We start from the raw sequence: 22719 nt of genomic DNA on the forward strand, positions 1-22719 counted from the left end.
ATGGATCGTTGATTGATTCAACGATTTTTTTGCTTAAATAATTAACAGAACTGATTGTTTAAATAATTCTCAGACCAAACGGTCCGACCATCTAAATCAACGGCGATTCAAAAACCATAATGTAACAGAAGAATTAATCAATTTTCTAAACCATACGAATACTTTAATAAATTTGCCGTTATTTTATAATCACAGAAATCAATTTTTGTTTTAGGATTACAAAAGTTCACCAAACCTCGAAATCTGAGGCCACCATTGCCTTGCAAACTTCTATGTTTCAACTTCCAAGAGATTGCAGAGTGCAGACGTCTTTCACAATTATGCTTAACATGATCTTTTCAAAAGTTGCGGAAATTCCAAGCATTACAGTCCAAACGCTACCTCAAACAAACAACAAACATAACCCAGTACACTGAAAAGTGTTGCTGAGATGGACTCAACTATTTCCAACGAGATGGGGTTTTGGTGGTATCCTCTTCACTTCCTCAGCCTCGGGTTCATGGCAGAGACAGAGACAGAGGGTGTCCTCTCTAGGCCATAACCATCTAATTGATCATAGTTTTGATATCTGATCTTAATCAAAATCTAAAAGCAAAAAAGTTATAGGAGGGAAGTGATCGAGAGCTGTAACCCTGTAACTGAAAGAGAGAGAGAGGGGGTAGGGGAGGGGAAGAGTCAAGATCAGAGGTTCCCATGGCTGCATAACACCCCGCAAAACCAATCTCATTTTGTTCTCTCTTCCTGATTTCAAGTTTCAGCTGCTAGGGATTCCTAATAAGTAAAAACTCTCCACATAAGATGAAAGTATGGGAATTTAGTTGTACATAGGGAATATCTCCAATCAATTTAATATACATGTAATAAAGATATTTCCAATGTGCAGCTAGATGTTATATGAGCAGAGTTTTTCAGTAATTTGGATTTATTCTTTCACACGATGCTTTTCACACCATCATCACAGCGAGATTAGATATGTTTCTCATACCGACCTTACAGCCAAATCAACATTTCCCATAAATAATAACATATATGTATAGTAGATATTTCTGATCTGCAGCTGGAACATGAGAGATCAGTGTGAGGAGAAAATTGGGAGACTCCCTCATAGCATATTGCAGTTGTGTATTGAAAATATCTCCCCATGAATGACAAAATACATGTACATAGGTACTTCCAATGCAGAGCTGAATGTATCGTGAGGTTGGTGTAGGAACGCTCTACAAGGGATATGTAAACCGAAACTTTGCACAATTTGTTAAAGTAGAGAAATTTCGTCGCATATTATGGGAGATATTCCTAATATGCGGCTGGATGATATGTGAGCAAATATTTTGTTTTTTAGGAGATTCGTGCTCCTCATATGGATAAACTGAAGTTGTCTCTAATTTGCATCATTAGGGGTGTAATTGAGCTGTGCCGAGCCAAATTTTGGCATGTCTTGGCTCAACTTGACTAAAATGCTATTAGGTTCGAGTTCGAGTTCGAGCTTGAGTTTAACTTGAACTATATTTTTTGACTTGAACTCAATTCAATTAAATATTTAATGAGCTCAAGTTCGGCTCGAAAGCTCGAAAACAAATATATTTGTTTATATATATATTGATGATGCACGACCTAGAAGCTCCTAACTGGAAGGTTGCCTGGATGTTGCTCGCATGGCGAGCTGGGTCAAGCTAAAAAGTAGAGATCAGAGAGACCAGGGTGGGTGACCCGGTGAGGTCGCTCCGATGCTTAAGTTAGTATTCTTGCTATGGTTGCGAGCTAAAAGCTTGAATGGTAGAGAGCTTGTATGTAAATAATCGTGCGTACCTGGGCCCTGAAGAGGTTAATGCCCTTCTATAGTTGAGTTACCGTGGATCTAACGAAACGATTCTGGGATCTTCGGCCTGGGTAGATGAGATCCACTTTTCGCTTTAGACGGTGAGTAATGTACCAGTCAATGAAGTCTATCATTACCGCTCGATCCGAACAGGTAGAGGATAAGGCCTGTCGTTACGCGATGAGATCCCGGGAGGTTCAGAGTCTGCTGAGAAGCTTCTGGAGTCGATTACGTGTCACTTTGGTTCGTAGGCCCCGAATTGGCTTTGGTGTTGAGGTGCCTCTATACCGAGGGAACTCTATGCCGAGGGGGCTTTGTATCGAGGTGACCAAACACTCGAGCTCTGAAATCTACTAACTAAGCTCCTCTTGCTGAGTTGTTATCCTACTGGCAAATCGCGTCCACGTGACCATTGCTTACTAGGTCGTGCCAAATTACCCCTCATCAATTGCCCCCCACTCCTCGTGCCAAGGGTCATGACCCAGCGTAGGGAGTTCATGATGAGCCCAAGTGGATTTGGCACGATGTCTAGGTGGTACGAAGGGCGGACCTTCAGCTAGACCTGTTTGACCGTTTGGCTCGACCAGGAAATGACCCAGATTGCGTATCAGGTATGCACGGACGTCAAGCCGATTATAAACTCCATGGACGTCAAAACGCACGCTCAACTAATTTCAACCTCGGGTAGCGCGTAGCTGGTTTTCCTAGGAACCATTGGATCGCACGGATCTTGGCCGTTGATCCCTGGATATAATGGCTATAAATAGGGGCCGAAGGGCCCATTTTCTTCACCACAAACCGCAAATCTAAAGTCCTTGAAGTCACGTTCAAGTATCCCAGCTCAACGTCAGCTATTCCCGAGTCCGAAGTTGTCTTTATTTCTTCGGTCTTCTCTGGTGAGTTTGTCTTCCTTTGCTTTTGATTCCACTGTCCTTTCCATCAGCATGTCTAGTCTTAGCTTAGATAGCCTTTTAGACGGGAGATGTGAATCCGTTGGGGCCGAGGTGGGTACCTCAGCACAGACCACGAAGCCTCGTCCTACCGAGGTGGGCACTTCAGCACAGGATGTGGACTCCAACCCGTCCAAGGCAGACTCACCTCGGCTAGAGCGAGAAGCCTCTGGCAAATCGGCCTCCACCTCACACCGAGGTCGCCTGCTGGACAGCTTTGGTCCACCTACAATGACAACGGATAGGCTCCTCTCTTTAGTAGCTCGATATAGACTCCCTAATAACTTTGTATACAGTATTCCCTTAAGCAACTTTCCTTGGGATCACGGTCATGACGAGATCGTGGTCTTCGAGGAGCAGCTTGTAGCCGAGATGTGTCTTCCACTCCACCCTTTCATAGTCAAACTCGTTAAGTTTTCTGATATCGCCATAGACCAGCTACATCCAAACTCTATCCGCAACATCGTAGGTACCATTTCCCTTTTCCACGATTATAACTGACCTCTAGACCTCGACATCTTCTCTTTGATCCTCTCCATCAAGAAGAACTCAGCTTGTATTCTACCTGAGCACAGACGGAGTTATTACATGTCTCCTCGACCCCAGGTACAAGCTGCAGCACTGAGGGGTGGCCGTTCCCGACTCACTAGAGGGCAGTCATCCGAGACCCCGATGTCAGATTGGACTCAAATACACGAGAGGAGGTCCAATCTTGGCCGAAGCTCGGCCTGAAGTTCGAAACTTTGTGACCGAGGAGAAGCTCGTACAAGCTGGTCTAAGTCCTCCTGGTAGGTCGCCAACTGTTATACTTGTTTTCTTTGTTTTGTTTTACTTTGATGTTGCATCTAACTCGATTAGTCATCTTTTTGCAACTGCCATGGATGACATCCTCGCCGATGAGCTCTTTGGGAGTATGCAAAAGGGAAAGAAGAAGAAGAGGGCCTCTAAGAAGGCTCGCCTCCACACCGAGACCACCACCTCCAATGTCGGCGCCTCCGTCCCCAAGCACCAACCAATTGCCGAACAACCTCCTGTGATTGACTTGGTTGAGGAGGACCAAGGTAAGGCTACTACGCCTCGCGTGCCCGAGGAGACCACATCTTCCGAGCCCCAGCACGTACAAGCAACCACCACTCCGTCGAGTAGCAATACTTATGCTTTGAGCATTTTGACTCCGAAGTTCGGCCTCCTCAAAAGCAAGGATGCGGTATTCGCCGAGGAGGCCGCTTGTTGGGTTAACTTACCGATCGCTTAGCTCGGGGCCAAAGTAGCAACGCTTGCATGGTGGTACGTACTTAACCTTCAGGCTTCTTTATACTTAGATTTTCTTCATACTTATACTTGTTTTCTTCTTTTGTCAGGTGAACTCCTCGATCCATGCCCTATCCTACCAGTCCAAGGTGAACTTAAAGCGAGCTCTCGAAGCTGAGGAGTCCTCCCGAAGTGCCCACTCCAAGCTCAACTTAGCTTGTAACGAGATCAACCAGTTGAAGAACGATGCGCGAGACAAGAAGGAGCTGGAAGCGGAGAAGAAGAAGCTAGTGGAGCGCGAGGTGACTCTGAAGAGAGAGAATGAGAACCTCAAGGTGCTGGTGAAGGAGCAGCCTGAAATTCTACTCCAGATGATGGAGGTTGCCAAGATCAAGGTGGTCGAGGAATACAAGCCTTCGACGGAGTATCGCGAGAAGTTGGTCAAGATCAGGACACGGGCTAGCACAAGGGGTTTAAGCTCAGCAGATGGTTGACCCGGCGTGAATTCCCCACCTCGACCTCAGTGCCATCACAACATTCAAGATCACCAAGGAGATGACCGTTGAAGCCGCTAAGGATTCGGACTTCGAGGAGGAGAGCGATGACGACCTTCTCGACAATGAGACAATGAGAGAGGGATAGGGAGCCGATGCCATTGAGGACCACATGGAGACTGATCTGTCCACTGATGCCTCTACTGGGGATGAGGAGCCCCAAATCGACTGATGCCTCTTTTCTTGGACCCCCTTTGTAAATATTTGATATCTCGAGCCTCCGAGCTCGGCTAAATAGTTGTAATCTATTTGTTGTTTTTTTTACTATGTACTCGAAGTACTTTATCAATGGAATACAAGTATTTTGCAAAACTCTTTGTGTGCAAAAATTTTTTCCGAGTATAGATTACTTTCAAGATGGCAAGCTAAAACAAATAGGAGCGAAATTTTTCTATGTGTTGATTACTCTCGGCCTGGCAAGCTCGACTCGAATAGGAATAATCTAATCGTTATTGTACGCTAGGGTAAACAGACAATGTAGGGTACAAGCCTGACCTGTCTGTGCCCGGGCTACTTCGCCTTGCCTATGCCAAAGCGACTGGGTTTTAACAAGCCTGTGCTAATGAGGCGACCAAGTCTTAAGCTGCCTATGCCGAAGAGGTGACTAGGACTTCTCTCCCCATGCCGAAGAGGCGATTGGGTCTTATATCATGCCGAGGTCTCTTGTCAGCTCGGCATCATAGCCCTTAGGCTTTTGGGACTGACTTAAGGTCCTCTCTCCAGTTCGCCGTCCATAGGATCAACTCGGTGATCCTAGGGACTTAGTCATTTTTATTTGTGTTGAGGTTTCCAAATAGTATCTCCTTAGGTTGTCAGCGTTCCAAGCTTGAGGTACCTATTTTCCTTCCATGGTCTCGAGCTCATAGGTTCCCTCTCCGAACACCCGTCTCACCCGGTAAGGTCCTTCCCAATTCGGACCGAGCTTATCCCCGCTGGGCTCAGGTGCCATCACCTTATGGAGGACCAAGTTGCTGACTCGAAATAGCCGCTTCCTGACCCAGGCGTTATAATATCAAACTACTCGCTGCTAGTAAGCTGAAGTTCGAATGTGGTTCAGATTACGTACCTACTTAACGAGGTAGCTCGTCGTCGTTTGTCTCTTCATTGTAAGCTTCGAGCCGCAACGTCGGTACTTCAATCTCTGCATGGATAATGGCTTCCATCCCGTATGTGAGGTTGAAGGGTGTCTCGCCGGTCGCGGTCTTGATGGTAGTCCGGTAGGCCTAAAGGACACTGGGTAGCTCATGCACCCATAACCCTTTAGCTCGCGCGATGCGAGCTTTCAGTCTGCGAAGGATAGCCCCGTTTGTCACTCCGGCTTGTTCGTTTGCTTGTGGATGCACTACCGAAGTGAAGTCTTGCTGAATCCCCATCTTGGTGCACCAGTTCTGGAATTTGATGTCCTCGAATTGCTTCCCGTTATCCAAAATCAAGACTTTGGGTAGTCCAAAATGGCACACGATGCTTCTCTAGAAGAAATTTTGCACATTCCGAGCTGTAATACTTACCAACGGTTCAGCTTCCACCCACTTTGTGAAGTAGTCCACTGCCATGACCAAGAACTTCCTTTGCCTGGTTACCAGTGGAAAAGGAAGGAGGATGTCGACTCCCCACTGTGTGAAGGACCACGGGGTAGTAAGATACTTCAATCGGCAGCAGGTTGACGGAGGATGTTGGCATGCCTCTGACATCTGTCGCATTTCTTAACAAGCTCAAGTGTGTCTACCTTCATTGTGGGCCAATAGTACCTCTGCCTTAATGCTTTTTGGGCGAGGGCTCTGCCCCCCAAGTGTCCTCCGCATAATCATTCATGGATACTGTGAAGTACAAACTCAGCTTCTGAGGATCGCAGGCAACTTAGGTAGGGGAGCGAAAAGGATCTTTTGTACAACTGTCCATCTATAAGAACGTACCAGGCTGATTAATGCTCTACCCTTTGAGCTGCATTGCATTCTGTAGGTAGGGTCACGTGGAGCAGATAATCAACGAGCGGGTCAATCCAGCTCAGTTCCGCTTGCAACACGGGAGCGACCTCTTCTGCCCCCCTGAGAATGCTGGGCCAAGGCAGGTCTTCTATGTACACAATTCGCATGGTGTTGTCATTGGTACTTGCTAGTCATGATAAGGCATCAGCCTCAATGTTCTCGGACTTCAAAATTTGCCTAATGAAATAAGAGTTGAAGCCTGGTAGGATTTCCCTTACTTTGGTTAAGTAGGCCTCCATAATCGAGTCGCATTCTTCGTAGTCACCATTGACTTGGTTAACTACCAACTGTGAGTCACTACACACGATAAGGTGTTTTGTACCCATTTTCTTCGCTAAGTTTAGCCCGATAATTAGCACTTCATGCTCTGCCTCATTGTTCGATGCCTTGAATCCGAACCGAAGAGTGTACTCCAGCTTCACCTCGCTTGGGCCGTACAGTATCAGTCTAGCACCATTTCCTCACTGGTTGGATGAGCCGTCTACGTGGAGGATCTAGGCCTCCTCGTCCCAGGTCGGTACTGCTCTAACCGGGACCAGTGCCGCGTTGGTTGACGCCTTTAACACGTTAGTGGGCTTAGTCGGTTCAAGGGACGGTGTAATGAATCTACATTCTGCTACGAAGTCCACCAAGACTTGGACTTTGATTGCAGGTCGTGGCTCGAACCGAATGTCATACTCGCTAAGCTCGATGGACCACTTCGCCAATCTCCCTGACACCTTAGGCTTAAGTAGGATGTGCCTTAGATGTCTATTAGTAAGGACGATGATGGTATGAGCTTGGAAGTATGGACATAGTTTCCGAGCTACTACTACTAGCGCATACGCCAGCTTCTCGATGTTGAGATATCTAGTTTTCGCGTCCTACAACACTTTACTTACATAGTAGACGGGTTGTTGGACCCGGTCTACTTCTCTAATTAGTATCAAGTTGACTACCTCGTCACTTGCGGAGAGGTACAACTTCAACTCATCTCCTTCCTTAGGTCGAGTTAAAACTGGGGCGGTACTTAGGTATCTTTTCAGCTCATCAAACGTGAGATGGCACTCTTCGGTCCATTTGAAAGTTTCAATCTTCTTAATTGCCTTAAAAAAGGGGAGGCACCAACCTGCCAATTTAGACATAAATCGGTTTAAGGCAGCTACCCAGCCAGTCAATCGTTGTACCTCCTTGATTTTTTGGGGTGGTCGCATTTCTAAGATAGCCTTGATTTTATCCGGGTTGGCTTCGATGCCACATTGGTTCACTATGTAATCGAGGAATTTGCCCGACATGACCCCGAAGACACACATGTTTGGGTTTAACTTCATATTATATATCCTTAGAATTTGAAAAACAACATCTAAATCATCGATTAAAGATCTAGAAAATTGGGTCTTCACGACTATGTCATCAACATAGCATTCCACTTTATTACCAATCAACGGTTCAAAAATTTTGTTTACAATCCGCTGGAAAGTTGCTCCAACGTTTTTCAAACCAAAGGGCATAACTTTATAACAGTACAACCCAAGTTCGGTTATTAAAGCAGTTTTATCTTGGTCGGTTGTGTTCATCATAATTTGGTTGTAACCGGAGTAAGCGTCCATCAAACTCAACAACTCATGCCCTAAGGTCGCGTCTACCAGGTGGTCAATTCTAGGCAGGGGGAAGCAATCCTTTGGGCAAGCTCTGTTCAGGTCGGTGTAGTCAACGCACATGCACTACTTGCCATTGGCTTTCTTCACAAGCATGGGGTTGGCGACCCAACTCGGGTAACGAACCTCCTTGACGAATTCTGCGGCGAGGAGCTTCCCGACCTCCTCATCGACAACGCTCCACCACTCCAAGGCGAGGTTGCGTTTTCTTTGTCTAACTGACTTGACTAAAGGGTCCACATTAAGTTTATGAGTTATCACACCAGGGTCAATTTCGGGCATTTCTGCCTCGGACCAAGCGAAAACATCTAAATTATTAAGTAAGAAACTTACTAGTTGTGTTCGGAGCGGTTCTCTTATTAGTACACCGATCTGGAGAGTCTTGGTCAGCTCGACCTCTGAAATTGGTACATGGACTGTCTCTTCCATCGGGGCAATTCGCTCCTCGGTGTAGTCTGCTGGTTGCTCCAGTTTGACGTCTTCTGTCAGTTTTGCCTTCCCAAACTATGTAGCACTTACGGGATTCGAGTTGATCGCCTCGTATGACCCTTACTCCGTAATCTATCGGAAACTTCACCGCGAGATAGTAAGTCGATACTATTGCACGTAAAGCATGTGTAATAGGTTGACCTATAATTGCGTTGTAGGGGGATGAAGTCGCAACCACCAAGAAGGTGTGCTCGAATTATACAACATTCGGCCACGTGCCCGTCTGCACTAGTACTGTGACTCGACATATATGCTTAACTTCTTCTCCGCTCAGCCCTACTAGTGGGGTATCCGCTGGTTTCAGGTCGCTATGCTGTAGCTGTAACTTATCAAAGGTTCCTTTGAATAGCATATTGGCCGAACTACCTGAGTCTACCAAGATCCGCTTCACCTCGAAGTCATTGATGATCAACTTTATGACTAGGGCATCGTCATGAGGATATTGAATCCCACTAGCATCATCTTCAGTAAAATAAATGGGTTCTTCGATTCGAGGTCGCTTGGATGGGTTCTCTGCCTTGTGTTCTAGTTCTCAGAATGAAGTCTTTCCTGTTGCTGGTGTGCACCCTGTTACAATGGATCCTCCAATGATCATGTTGATCACCCTACAAATCAGTCCTTTTTTTGGTAGCAGGCGAGGTGGCTGCTCGTTCTACCTGCTGCTTTCTGGGGCATCTTTTTTTTTGATCTCCCTGTCGATCCCCTTGTCCTTTCTCCTCGTGCAAAATGTATTTCTTCAAGTACCCACGGTAGATGAGTTCCTCGATCTCGTCACAGAGGTTTATGTAATTCTCCATGTTGTGACCATGGTCCTGATGAAAGTGATAATAAACATTTGGGTTTCTGGTCATTGGGTCTCCTCGTAGCCTAGGTGGCCATTTGACAATGGAGGAGTCTTTAATGGCCATCAAGATCTCTCCTCGTTTCGGGTTAAGGGGAGTATAGTTGGTTCTCTCCTTTAGCAGGGTCCTGAAACACCAACCCAACCTGTAACTTCGTGAGGGGGACTTACTCCTCGAGCTTGGGGACTTGCTTATTCGCCTCAGGGAGTTGCTCTTTTTTGTTTTCTACATGTTGCTCGTTCCCTCTCCCTCTCTCTTTCTCTTTCACCTTGTTGGTTGTCGATCTTTTGGTTTATTTCCTCTTCTTTACTAGTGAACTGATCGGCCAGCCTGAGGAAGTCAGTGATGTTCTTCGGCTTGTTTGCCACGACATGCCACTTGAACTCCTTATGAGTAATCCCTTTATGTGTTGTGGTGAGGCGTATCGCCGGATCAAGGCCTAGTATTTGCAGGCACGTTTCGTTAAAGCGCTTGATATAGCTTCGAATTGATTCTCCTTCCCTTTGCACCATGTTCAGAAGGCTCTCCTACAAATTCAGCCACTTTTTATTGGTGATGAAATGGGTTGTAAACATATCCGCAAAACTACGCCCAACTTCTGGTGGAACCCGACGTGAGGTTTCTATGCTAGGTCCAAACTACTCCTTTGAATGTGGTGGAGAAAGCCACGCACATGCAAGCCTCATCGGCCCCAGTGAGATGCATCTGAGGCTGCAATGCGCCTACATGATCGTTGTGGTCAAAAGACCCATCATACTTGTCTAGTGATGGTACCTTGAAATCTTTCAGCATTGGAGCCGCTAGGAGCTCGGATGACAAGGGGGATGGCCGGCTCAACAGAGCAGGCGCCGTTCTCGTGGCCACCAAGCTTACCTCCTCTCTTTCTCGACCTTGATACTGGATGGCTGGGCTTCACTGGCGGGCTATTCTTTGTTGAGGAATGGCGAGTCTTGCAATGTCACCGCTGCTGCTTCTTTGGTGGTGCGGTGTTTGTATTGCCAGCCTTAGTGTTGTCGGGTATCTTGATCTTGCTTCGAATGGTGGGGCGAGGTGGTTCAGGGGTTCTTCTCGCCGCTTCTTCTTCGCTGCAAGTCCGGTAATGGCTGTCGCAGGGAACCAAGGGGTCTCTTCTTGAGCTTGCGCTTCGGGCCCCAAGCTGACGATCTACATCATCTTGGTGTGGAAATTGCCGATAGTGCCTCTCAGGCTAGCTAAGTTCGGGCCTATCCTTCGAGTTCTCTCTTCTAGAGGTCGGAGGAGTACGCTGATCACCTGCTATACCCCATGGTGGGGTCCGTCCCGAGGGAGGGACCGGTACTTGCGAAGTTCTCTCACTGTGGAGTGGAGACTGGCGGACGTTCCAATGAACCCAATGCTGATTTTGGTTCTAAGCCTACCCTTGATGTTGATTTGTCGGCTAGTTCGATTGTAGCAGTGGGAACTATTGCTGGTACTGTTGGTAGAAATAGTACTGCTGAAACTTTTGGAATTGGTGGATCTGATGCATTTGAATATGCATCATCTGGACGCTCTAGACGAGGTTGTTAAACTGGGAGTGCTCGACCCCAGTGAGAATCACAGAAGGCTCTGAGAATGTGGTGTTCACTTGGGGGAGCGAGACACTCACATGTTGGGTAGTGTGTGGCACGGATAGTGATGGAACCCCGGAGACAGTTAGGGGATGGTGAACTGGCCGATGGTCACTGAGGAACCCTGGGGAGTGACTGCTTGTTGCTCTTGCCCCCTAGTGATGTTCATGTCACTTTTTCCGTTGTGGCTGGAATATGCCATTGAGGTTGAGATTGGGATTGAGATTGTGACTAGGATTGGGAGGACCTTTCAATCGTTCCCACAAACGACACTAATTGATGATGTGCGATCTAGAAGCTCCTAGCTGGAAGGTTGCCTAGACGTTGCTCGCATGGCGAGCTGGGTCAAATTGCAAAACAGAGATCAGAGAAACTGGGGCGGGTGGCCCAGTGAGGTCGCTCCGATGCTTAAGTTAGTATTCTTGCTGTGGTTACAAGCCAAAAATTTGAATGCTAGAGAGCTTGTATGTAAATAATCGCGCGTACTTGGGCCCTGAAGGGGTTAATGCCCTTATATAGTTGAGTTGCCGTGGATCTAACGAAACGATTCCAGGATCTTCAGCTTGGGTAGATGAGATCTGTTTCCGCTTTAGATGGGGAGTAACGTATCAGTCAATTAAGTCTATCATTACCGCTCGATCCGGGCGGGTAGAGTATAAGGCTTGCCATTACGCAGTGTGATTTCGGGAGGTTCAGAATCCGCCGAGAAGCTTTTGGAGTCGATTACTTGTCACTTCGGTTCTTGGGATCTGAACTGGCTTTGGTGCCGAGGTGCCTCTATACCGAGGTGACTTTATGCCGAGATGGCTTTGTACCGAGGTGACCGAACACCCGAGCTCTGAAATCTACTAACTAGGCTCCTCTTGACGAGTTGTTATCCTACTAGCAAATCACGTCCACGTGACCTTTGCTTACTAGGTCGTGCCAAATTACCCCTCATCATATATATATATATTATTTTTTATAATATATAGTATATTCTTATATCAATAGAACATAAAAATATATTTCTATGTATAAAATATAAAATAAATTTTATAATATTCTTTATAATATAATATATGATATTTTTTATAACATATAGTTTATATTTTTGGGAGAATGACCGATACCCCCAGTGTCAGAATTTGTAGGTTCAATGTACGGTCGGGGTAGGTGCTAGCTCGAAATTGATGCCAATTCACGGGCGGGCATGGGTGCATAAAGTGTGGGTATCGGTCCATTTGAATGTTTATAGCCTTGCAGTGTAAGTCGGGAATCTGCATTGGGCAAATCCGTACTTTTTTGTATACTTTTATGTATGTATGTGTTAATCAAGCTAAGCTGGCAAACTTTTCAAACCAAACTTTTTATTGGTCAAGCTTGATCTCAAATAACTAATCGAGCTCACCCCAAGGTTCAAATTCGACTCGAGCTTAGTTAGAATCGAACTCGAATTGAGCCTAATCGAATTTGAGCACAAACTATTAGACTAGAGTTCGATTCGATTGCAATCCTATGTAGCATGTCGATAAATCTGATTTCGAATTTGAGAATCGACATAATTGAATCAAATTCAGATAATTTGAATATTTAATCAGTTGAATTTGGATATCCTATTTATATTGAATAGTTAATTAGATTCGAATTCGGATATGACCTGATCCGATTCGATAAATATTTGAATTTGACTAATTACTTAGTTCTTATATATAATATATAAAATATTTTATATTTTATATAAAATATATAATAATTAAATTATATAAATAATTTATATATTTATATACTTTATTAAATAAATATTTATTTATTATCTAAAATAATTAATTCATCAAATTTAATTTGAATATTTAAATATTTAATTAAATTCAAATATTAATTTTCAATATCCGCTGAATATCAAATCAAATTCAGATATTAGATTTTCTAATCGGATCCAAATTTAGATATTAGATTTTCTAATCGGATCCAAATTTAGATATTGTTTGATTCGACTCGAATTGGATGCATTTACACCGTGGTCACTAGGCATATGGGCCCTGTAACTTTATTTCTGTTTCTAATCTATCTATTAGAGATGACCAATTATCGCAACACAATTATTGGATTATTGGTTTCTTCTCGCGTTAGATGTTCTGAATGCACGCTGAGATGTGCATGTGGGGCGTTTTTAGGGCGCGTTCTGTGTGGAGATGTGAATTCGAGTAAGGATGCGACGAGAGAGGAACAAAAAGGGTAAAATGGTCAAATTATAAAAGAATAGAATAACTGAACAAGGATGTCCTGATTCCAGTCGTTTTTCAAGAATTCCGCGTTCGTTGCCTCGTTGATATCTTTACTCCCTCTCTCTCTCTCTCTCTAAAAAAGCTGAGGAGGAGTTTGTTCGAAGACCCAAAAGGCCAAAATACACCAACTATGAATTATATTTGGCGCGAAAAGCATTTGTACAGCGGTTACAATGATCCCTTCACCCTTGCGAGCTTTAAGCTTTTATTGATCCTCAACCTAGAAACACGGAAAGAAAACCCAGGAAAAAACCATTTTGGTTCTCTTTCAACAGTCTAACATTTTCGCAATTTCAAGGCCGATTACAGGTAGCTAGTCCTGACAAATTTATGATCTTTAATGGGTTCTGCTTTTCTTCTCTATCTACATTTACGGTCTGACATTTGATTTAAAGTTGAAGTCCTTCATTGCTCATTTTTATGGAGATGCAAAGTTGCTCTATTTTGTTTTTCCCTTGATGTCGGGAATCTTCAGATCGATACCCAAGTAGGATTTTGTTCAGAATTGCAGGAATTTGCAGCTTTCTCATTCTGGAAATTATATTTTGGTTGAATCAATTCGTGTGGTAATACTATTGTCAGAAATGTCCTGTTTGATTGAAAAATAAATACCCCTTGTTTTTTTTATGACGTGGATAAAGCGAAAGACACAATGTGTTTTTCATAGTTAGGAAATATGTGTTCAAATAAATAGAAATTTTCATCTGCCCCCGCCGGCCCGCCCCCAACAAAACAAAGCAAAACTTCTGATGGGCGTCTCTTTAAATTCTAGAAAAGTACAGCAAAAGGAACTCAGAAACTTTTTTTTTTTTTTTTCTTTCAGTATTGACGTTCAAACCATTGCCATCTTATTTTTGTTTTGCCTCAGGCAGTTTCATTCTCAACAACTACTACTATATATTATTATTGTTGTTATTCTTGGTGCCTATCAGTGTAGAACTGTAGATTAAGAATCCGACATTTTAACCGGCAAAGAAAAAGACATGTGATTTTTCGATGAGACTCCTGCAAATAGACATAAACGATGAAGGAATAAGGTACAAATAACATATTAGATAACATCTTACCATCAATGATTTGTATGAGTTAAAGTGATTGTGAAAAAAAATCTCTTTACTTGAACTTAGGCTATTTGATAATATGCCTGTGAGATAGATCTTTACCTTTGTTTTCTGAATAAGATAGTAATGTAATGCCTTTTCTTCCTTTTTATCTAATGAAGAATAGTTATGGAGACATGAAACCTATAAGCCATGTTTTCCAGTTCTTGATTTTCCATGATAAGGGGGAACGCTAGGTTAATACAAAACTCTATGGTAGTTGGCTATCATATGAAGAGTCATCACAATATGAAGATGGTAAACATAATCTTAGATTATAACCATAATCTTACTTCATGAATCAGCAGGCATTATATACAGAATTTCATGAACAATGTGACCTCTACTGCTTTGTTACTTTGAAATCTTTTTTATTTCAGATGCTAGTATTTTATTACTTTTACCATTATAGATGGAGGCACGAAGTGGTTAATTGGTGACAAGAAGTTGGTGTAGTATGTTTGGTTCAATAGGTTTGCCCACCACGCTCCTTCCTTAAAGATAAATGATTAGTAAAACATGAGAGACCCTATTGACTTCTGGTGCTGCATATCTGGCTGCTTTCCCTGAGAAGTGGTTAATTTCCTGTAGATGGATGGGTGAAGTATTTAATTGATAACAAGTTGGGATAGTATGCTTGATTCAATAGGTTTGCCTATATGGCCTGTGCCTTCAAGATTAATGATTAGTAAAGCGTGAGACCACATTGACTCTGGTGTTACATATCTGGCTGATTTCCTTGAGAAAGTTGTTCATGTGATGGAGGCCCATCCCAAGGCCCATCTCACCCCTAGGGGCGGCAGCTCCTAGGATAAGGACAAGAGTCCAAGATAAGTCAAGAAAGGATAATTCAAGACTTAATCCAAGACTCCAAGACTTATCAAGAATCCAAGATTATCAAGACTCTTCCAAGATTAGCAAGAATTCAAGACTTCAATCAAGATCCAACAAAGACTCCAAGAAGCATCAAGAAATCCAAGACTCCCAGATTCATGCATAAGGAGAGCCAAGGAGATCGGACGGTGGAAGGTCAAGCCCAAGAATTCCAAGAGGGTTCGACCTTATCAATACAACCCAAGAGATCGAGATCAAGATCAAGATTCATGTTCTTTCCTAGTTCTTTTACAATTTCTAAATGTATTATAAATACTGCTATTTCCCAGAATTATTCATCAATTCATACTTCAGATTTTTAGAATTTCTTCAAGTTCTCTTCTTTGAGTTTTCGCCACCTTTTCTCTCTCCTAGAGAATTCGGTGTTCTTCGCTAGAAGCTAGCGATTGCCCGGTGCTTGCATAGCCAGCTCCGGTTTCCATTGCTTCCACGCTGTGTCAGGTGGTATCAGAGCAGGGAGTTCGCCCAGTCAGATGGCCAACCAAGACGGTAGCAGTCGCAACCCACCCCGTGACGGAGATCAGGGGTTCCCAACTGTTTGGAAAGCGATTGAAGAACAGCGCACGGCCACACGTAACATCGAACGATAGTTGGCAGAGGTGACTGAGCAACTACAAACCTTGTTACGAGAGGTTGTCCCACGGAACCGGGAAAATCACAGCAAATCGAAGGAGACAACCACGACCGACCACCCGTCGCTACTGCGTCCCGACGTCCAGTTCTTGACGACGATAGTGATGATGATTTCGAATTTGGTGGTGCTCCAGTTCTTCCCGGCAATGACAGAAACGACAGAAATTGGCACAATCAAGGTAATTTCAATCCCCGTAGGAATAATGATGAATTCAAACTTAAAGTAGATATTCCTATTTTTAGTGGAGATCTTGGCATAGAGGGACTTCTGGATTGGATCACAGAAGTCGATAGGTTCTTTGATTACATGGAGATACCAGAGGAACGAAGGGTAAAACTGGTAGCTTTCCGATTAAAGGGAGGCGCATCTGTTTGGTGGGAACGGATGAGAGAGACCCGGATGAGAGAAGGAAGGGGTCCTGTTCGAACCTGGAGGTGCATGAAACAATTAATCAGAGGTAGATTTTTACCTTCTGACTATGAACAATATATGTTTGAATCTTATCAGAGATGTGCACAGGGGTTCACGTAGTGTTAATGAATACACATTAGAATTTTTAAGATTAGCAGAAAGAAACCAGTTGTCTGAAAGTGATAACCAGTAGGTAGCCCGTTATCTGAGCGGGTTGAGACCATCCATCAGGGACAAAATTGGTGTACAGATGGTTCTCAGTATGCAGGAAGCAAGGAACCTAACCTTGAAAGCAGAATTAATGTTCCAAGACAAGGAACGTAGTGATAATTACCGCCGGTACAGCGAGAGCGACAACAGACCGACAACTGTCGACAAGAACAAATCAGTACCGATAGTGCAACCCTCTCACCCGGCAAGCACAAGTAACGCCGGTAAGGCTACTACAGGAGGACATACTCGAGGTAATCCTTCCAACCCTCCTAAACCCAGTAACCCTTATGCAAAGCCTGCTCCTATTAAATGTTTTAAATGTAATGAGGTTGGACATAGATCCAGTGACTGTCCCAGGAGGAAGGCAGTTAATATGGTAGAAAGGGAGGAGGAAGAAGATATTGAGGAGGAAGTATATTGTGGACCTGATAGGGAGGATGAAGAGGGTCCATATGAACATGAGGAGTATATTTGTGTGGTAAGAAAATTAATGTTGTCCTAGAAAAATAAGGATACTTCTCAAAGGCATAGATTATTTCGTACCAGATGTACTACTGCCAAGGGAAAATTATTTAATTTAATTATTGACAGTGGCAGTCAGGAAAATATTATTTGTAGGGATGTCATCCAACAATTACAGCTGATTCCTGAAAAACACCCCAACCCATACACAATTGGGTGGATCAAGGAAGGAGGCGGCGTATGAGTGGAAGAACGCTGCAAAGTACCTTTTTCAATTGGTAAGTACCATGATGAAGCATATTGTGATATTGTAGATATGGATGCTTGCCATATTTTGAGGCCTTGGCAGTTTGATACAGATGCAAGGCACATGGGTAGGAAGAATACCTACCAACTTGAAAAAGATGGTACACGTTATACTTTGTTACCCATAGCAGAAAAAAATATTACAAATGTTCCAAAAACACATGAGAAGAATTTTCTTACCATCACCCATCATCATGCTGAATTTGTTAAAGAATGTAAGGATACTCATGAAATACATTTGCTAGTAGTAAAATGAGATGTTAATGATGAAAGTAAAATCCCAGCATAAGTACAGGGACTACTGGATGAATTCAATGATGTAGTTCCAGAGGAGTTACCAAATGAACTCCCTCCCATGAGAGACATACAACACCATATTGATTTTGTTCCAGGTGCCAGTTTACCTAACCTCCCACATTACAGGATGAGTCCTAAGGAGAATGAAATCTTACGGGAAAAGGTAAAAGAATTATTAAAAAAGGGACACATTCAAATCAGCATGAGTCCTTGCGCAGTACCTGCCTTATTAACACCTAAAAAGGATGGCAATTGGAGAATGTGTGTCGACAACAGAGCCATTAACAAGATCACCATTGGGTACAAATTTCCTATTCCTATGCTGGACGACATGCTGGACCAGCTTAATGGAGTTGTAGTTTTCTCAAAGATTGATCTCAGGAGTGGTTATCATCAGATCATGATCCGTCTCGGAGATGAATGGAAGACAGCCTTCAAGACTAGAGATGACTTGTTCGAGTGGTTAGTTATGCCCTTTGGACTAACCAACACACCTAGCACTTTCATGAGGCTGATGAACCAAGTATTGCGTCCCTTCATTGGTAAATTTGTGGTAGTCTATTTTGATGATATTTTGATATACAACAAATCTATCACTGAGCATGTGGGACATATTAGGGAGGTCCTGAAGACATTGAGGGAAAATAAATTATATGCTAATTTGAAGAAATGCATCTTCATGAATGATAATTTATTATTCCTGGGATTTATCATTAGCAAGGATGGTGTGAAAGTAGATGAAGAAAAAGTGAAAGCCATTAGGGAGTGCCCCCTGTCCACTGTCACAGATGTCAGGCGATTTCATGGGTTGGCAACCTTCTATAGGCGCTTTATTAAGAATTTTAGTAGTATCATGGCTCCCATTACTGAATGTTTGAAAAAGCGTAAATTTCAATGGGGAGAAGAACAAGAGCAAAGTTTTGCTCTCATAAAAGAAAAATTATGTTCTGCTCCTGTTCTTGCCTTGCCAGATTTTAATAAATTATTTGAAGTTGAATGTGATGCCAGTGGAGTTGGCATAGGGGCTGTATTGTCCCAAGAAAAGAGGCCCATTGCTTTCTTCAGTGAAAAATTATGTGAAGCCAGAAGAAAGTAGTCCACCTATGACAAAGAATTTTATGCTGTGATTAGAGCCCTGAAGACTTGGGAACACTATTTAATTGCAAAAGAATTTGTTCTCTACACTGACCACCAGGCCCTAAAATATCTTAGTGGGCAAAAGCAATTAAGAAGTGATTTGCATGCTAGATGGTCTGCCTTCCTAGACAAGTTCCCATATAAAATTGTGTACAAGGCAGGACAACAAAATAAAGTGGCTGATGCACTTAGCAGGCGTGTAGCTCTCATCAAGACCCTCAGTGTTGAGATTGTGGGTTTTGACTGCCTGAAAGACTTATATGCCCAGGATGAAGACTTCCAACAGGTATGGGAGAAATGCGTGAATAAGCAGCCAGCAGAAGACTTCTTTATTTATGATGGGTTCCTTATGAAAGGAGAACAACTGTGTATCCCTTGCACCTCCCTCCGCGAAAAGATCATCAGGGATTTGCATGGGGGTGGATTAGCAGGACACTTGGGAAGGAATAAAATAGTAGAAGCAGTAAGGGGGCGATATTACTGGCCGAAATTAGGAAGGGATGTGTCTACCATTGTAAGCAGGTGCTATGTTTGTCAGACAGCTAAGGGACAAACCCATAACACAGGTCTCTACATGCCCCTACCCGTTCCTACTGCTATATGGGAAGACTTGTCCATGGATTTTGTGCTAGGCTTGCCAAAGACCTAGAGGAACATGGACTCCGTCTTCGTGGTGGTTGATAGATTCTCAAAAATGGCTCAGTTCCTCCCATGCAAGAAAACAACAGATGCATCCGCAACAGCCAAATTATTTTTCAGGGAGATTGTCCGCTTACATGGGGTACCCAAGACCATCACATCAGACCGTGACACACGGTTCCTCAGTCACTTTTGGATGACCCTGTGGAGGTTGTTTGATTCATCACTTAATTTCAGCAGTACAGCCCATCCGCAGACAGATGGACAGACAGAAGTGGTAAACCGGACCTTAGGGAATCTAATTCGCAGCATATGCCGGGAGAGGCCAAAACAATGGGACTTCGCCATAGCCCAGGCTGAGTTTGCCTACAACAATGCAGTGCACAGTTCTACAGGCAGATCCCCATTCTCCATCGTGTACATGAAGGTCCCTAACCATGCACTGGATTTAGTGAAGCTACCCAGAGTACCCAACGCCAGTATCTCAGCAGAACAAATCCAGTCCGTCCAAGAGGCCGTGAAGCAAAAGCTAGAGCAATCCAACGCCAAGTACAAGATGGCCGCAGACAAACACCGCCGACCTCAAGTGTTTGATGTAGGTGATGAGGTTATGGTCTTCTTAAGGAAGGAAATGATTCCCGTAGGTACCTACAACAAGTGGAAGCCTCGGAAGTATGGTCCATACAAGATCGTGAAGAAGATTAATGATAATGCCTATATAGTGGACCTACCAGATCATATGGGTATATCCAAGACCTTCAACGTTGCTGACCTTCACCGGTACCTGCCAAAGATAACACTTGCCTATCCTAGTCACGACTCAGGGTCGAGTTCTCTCCAAGTGGGGGAGAATGATGGAGGCCCATCCCAAGGCCCATCTCACCCCTAGGGGCGGTAGCTCCTAGGATAAGGACAAGAGTCCAAGATAAGTCAAGAAAGGATAATTTAAGACTTAATCCAAGATTGCAAGACTTATCAAAAATCCAAGATTATCAAGACTCTTTCAAGATTAGCAAGAATTCAAGACTCCAATCAAGATCCAACAAAGACTCCAAGAAGCATCAAGAAATCCAAGACTCCCAGATTCATGCATAAGGAGAGCCAAGGAGATCGGATGGTGGAAGATCAAGCCCAAGAATTCCAAGAGGGTTGGACCTTATCAATACAGCCCAAGAGATCGAGATCAAGATCAAGATTCATGTTCTTTCCTAGTTCTTTTACAATTTCTAAATGTATTATAAATACTACTATTTCCCAGAATTATTCATCAATTCATACTTCAGATTTTTAGAATTTCTTCAAGTTCTCTTCTTTGAGTTTTCGCCACCTTTTCTCTCTCCTAGAGAATTCGGTGTTCTTCGCTAGAAGCTAGCGATCGCCCGGTGCTTGCATAGCCAGCTCCGGTTTCCATTGCTTCCACGCTGCGTCATCATGCTATGCTTATCATACAATGTCTAATGAACAATTTTGAAGCACAGAAGTTGGTGAACAAGAAGCATGGTTTCTGGAGGAACAGATAAGAACGATTTTGGAAAAGCAGAATTAGTGCAGGCATGAAGATATATATGGTATGCAATAGAAAGGAATGTATATGAGTTAGAGGATTCCTCCCCTCCCCAATAGGTCCTCAGTCAAAAAGAATGATGATCCCATCATGTGACCTCTGAATGTCCCATTTACGCTTATGGCCTTGGATGACCGATTGAGCACCTATCAGAATTCAGCTTTACAGTTCTTTGAGAATGTGGAAGCCAAGGCTGCCAATTGTGACTGGAGAAGCTAGATGCAGACCCTATCAGAAAAACAAAATCCTAGGGACAAAGGAGCTTCATATCAGAAAAGAAAACCTCTATTACCCACTCTACTCCCAAAACCAGGAAATGATAAAGATGGGCTTTACAGGGCCTTACTCATTGGGCAGACTCTCCTACAACACACCCATCACTACCAACCCAAATTTTATTCCTATAAACTGTCAATACAGGTGAAGTGGAGAGCATGGACCTGAATAGGGATGTCAGTGGGTTGGGTTAAGTGATAAATCTGTGTTGGTCTGATCCCATCAGATCAGGTTTAGGTAAGCCTTAATTGAGTTTCAGGTTGGTTCAAGTTGACTGTGGCTCACTATCAAACCCATCCCATTGACAAAATGACATCAAAGACTTGTAAATAACTAAATATACCTTATCTAAGAATAGTTGCACTATTTGTTGAAAGGGTTGGGTTTGGTAGTCCCATTTCTGGTTTGGGTTTGGGTTGAATCAAATCCATGCCAAACCTGACCTGTGGATATCTTAGACCTGACCCCTAAGGATACATCATGCCACTACAAGATAAAAAAGCCATTGCCCTGCCCAATGTTGGTCCCAACTATCTGGTGTCTTCGGAGGGGTAGACTGGATATGGTCCTAACCTTTGGCATTTTTGTCACAAAGTGGCCACTGTGATACTTGAACCCATGTTCTTACACTTGACAGCCCGGGATTTTACCATTATACCAAGTAATGGTCCTTTCATCTTTGAAAATAAAAGTAATTGGTAGACCCTAAGCATCTTCAGGGCACATGGGAAGTTCTTATATTCTGAGGTAGACCAAATTGGACCTGTCACCTGTCATCACATGCTCTTTTTGTCAAGAAATCCACTACTCCAAGGAATAACAACCCAGGTATGTCTTCCACTCTGGATCCAGTGTGTTTGGGTGCAATTTTCGTTCGAGTTCACCTATTTAATGACACTTCAAGCTTAGCTCATGTCATCAAAACCTTTAACCAGTCAGTCCTTACTTACACCATCTTTTTTTTTTTTTTATATTTTTCCTGAAAACAACATCAAATAAAGCGTGTAAACTCTGATACCTCCATCACCAGTGCTCTGTCCTCGTTGGCGTCCTCCCAAAAGTTCACTGAAGTTCATAGAATTGGTAACACCAGCAGCCACTTCTGCCTTAGTTACATTTACAAGTTTTTAACAGTTCAGGACCATATTTGATCAAAGAGATCTACACCGCTTGGCTAAGGCTCTTTATTGTAGAAGTCATCTTCATGGGGTTTGGTGGTGAACCCCATTTGCAGAGCATAAGAAGGGAATGAACACCATGCCTCAAATGTAGACCATAGTTGATGGGGATCGGTCCATGCATTATAAGACCTATTCTCGTAAGAAGGCCAACAAACAGGTTCTGATTTGGCATGGAGAAGACTCTTGAGACTTGGACTGATCTAGTCATGGGTATTTTCGTCA

At 43.5% G+C, this 22719-nt stretch overlaps 1 protein-coding gene across 5 annotated transcripts in view; it reads left to right on the forward strand.

Annotated features, from left to right (window-relative positions):
- The first annotated feature begins 13378 nt into the window (after nt 1-13378).
- The window catches only part of PIPK10 (phosphatidylinositol phosphate kinase 10), a 76080-nt gene continuing 66739 nt past the window's right edge, over nt 13379-22719 (forward strand). The window contains exon 1 of one of the 5 annotated variants that reach the window (XM_088892460.1): nt 13379-13692. Coding sequence is in view for 2 of the 5 variants with exons in the window: in XM_010253265.3 (XP_010251567.2) it covers nt 14380-14420 (41 nt within the window). In the remaining 3 variants the exon portion in view is untranslated. The other 4 variants (XM_088892462.1, XM_088892459.1, XM_088892461.1 and 1 more) reach the window with 4 other exon arrangements.

This window comes from Nelumbo nucifera, chromosome 7 (assembly GCF_055504915.1).
Source record: "Nelumbo nucifera cultivar China Antique chromosome 7, China Antique-T2T, whole genome shotgun sequence".
In the NCBI taxonomy this organism is placed as follows: domain Eukaryota; kingdom Viridiplantae; phylum Streptophyta; class Magnoliopsida; order Proteales; family Nelumbonaceae; genus Nelumbo; species Nelumbo nucifera.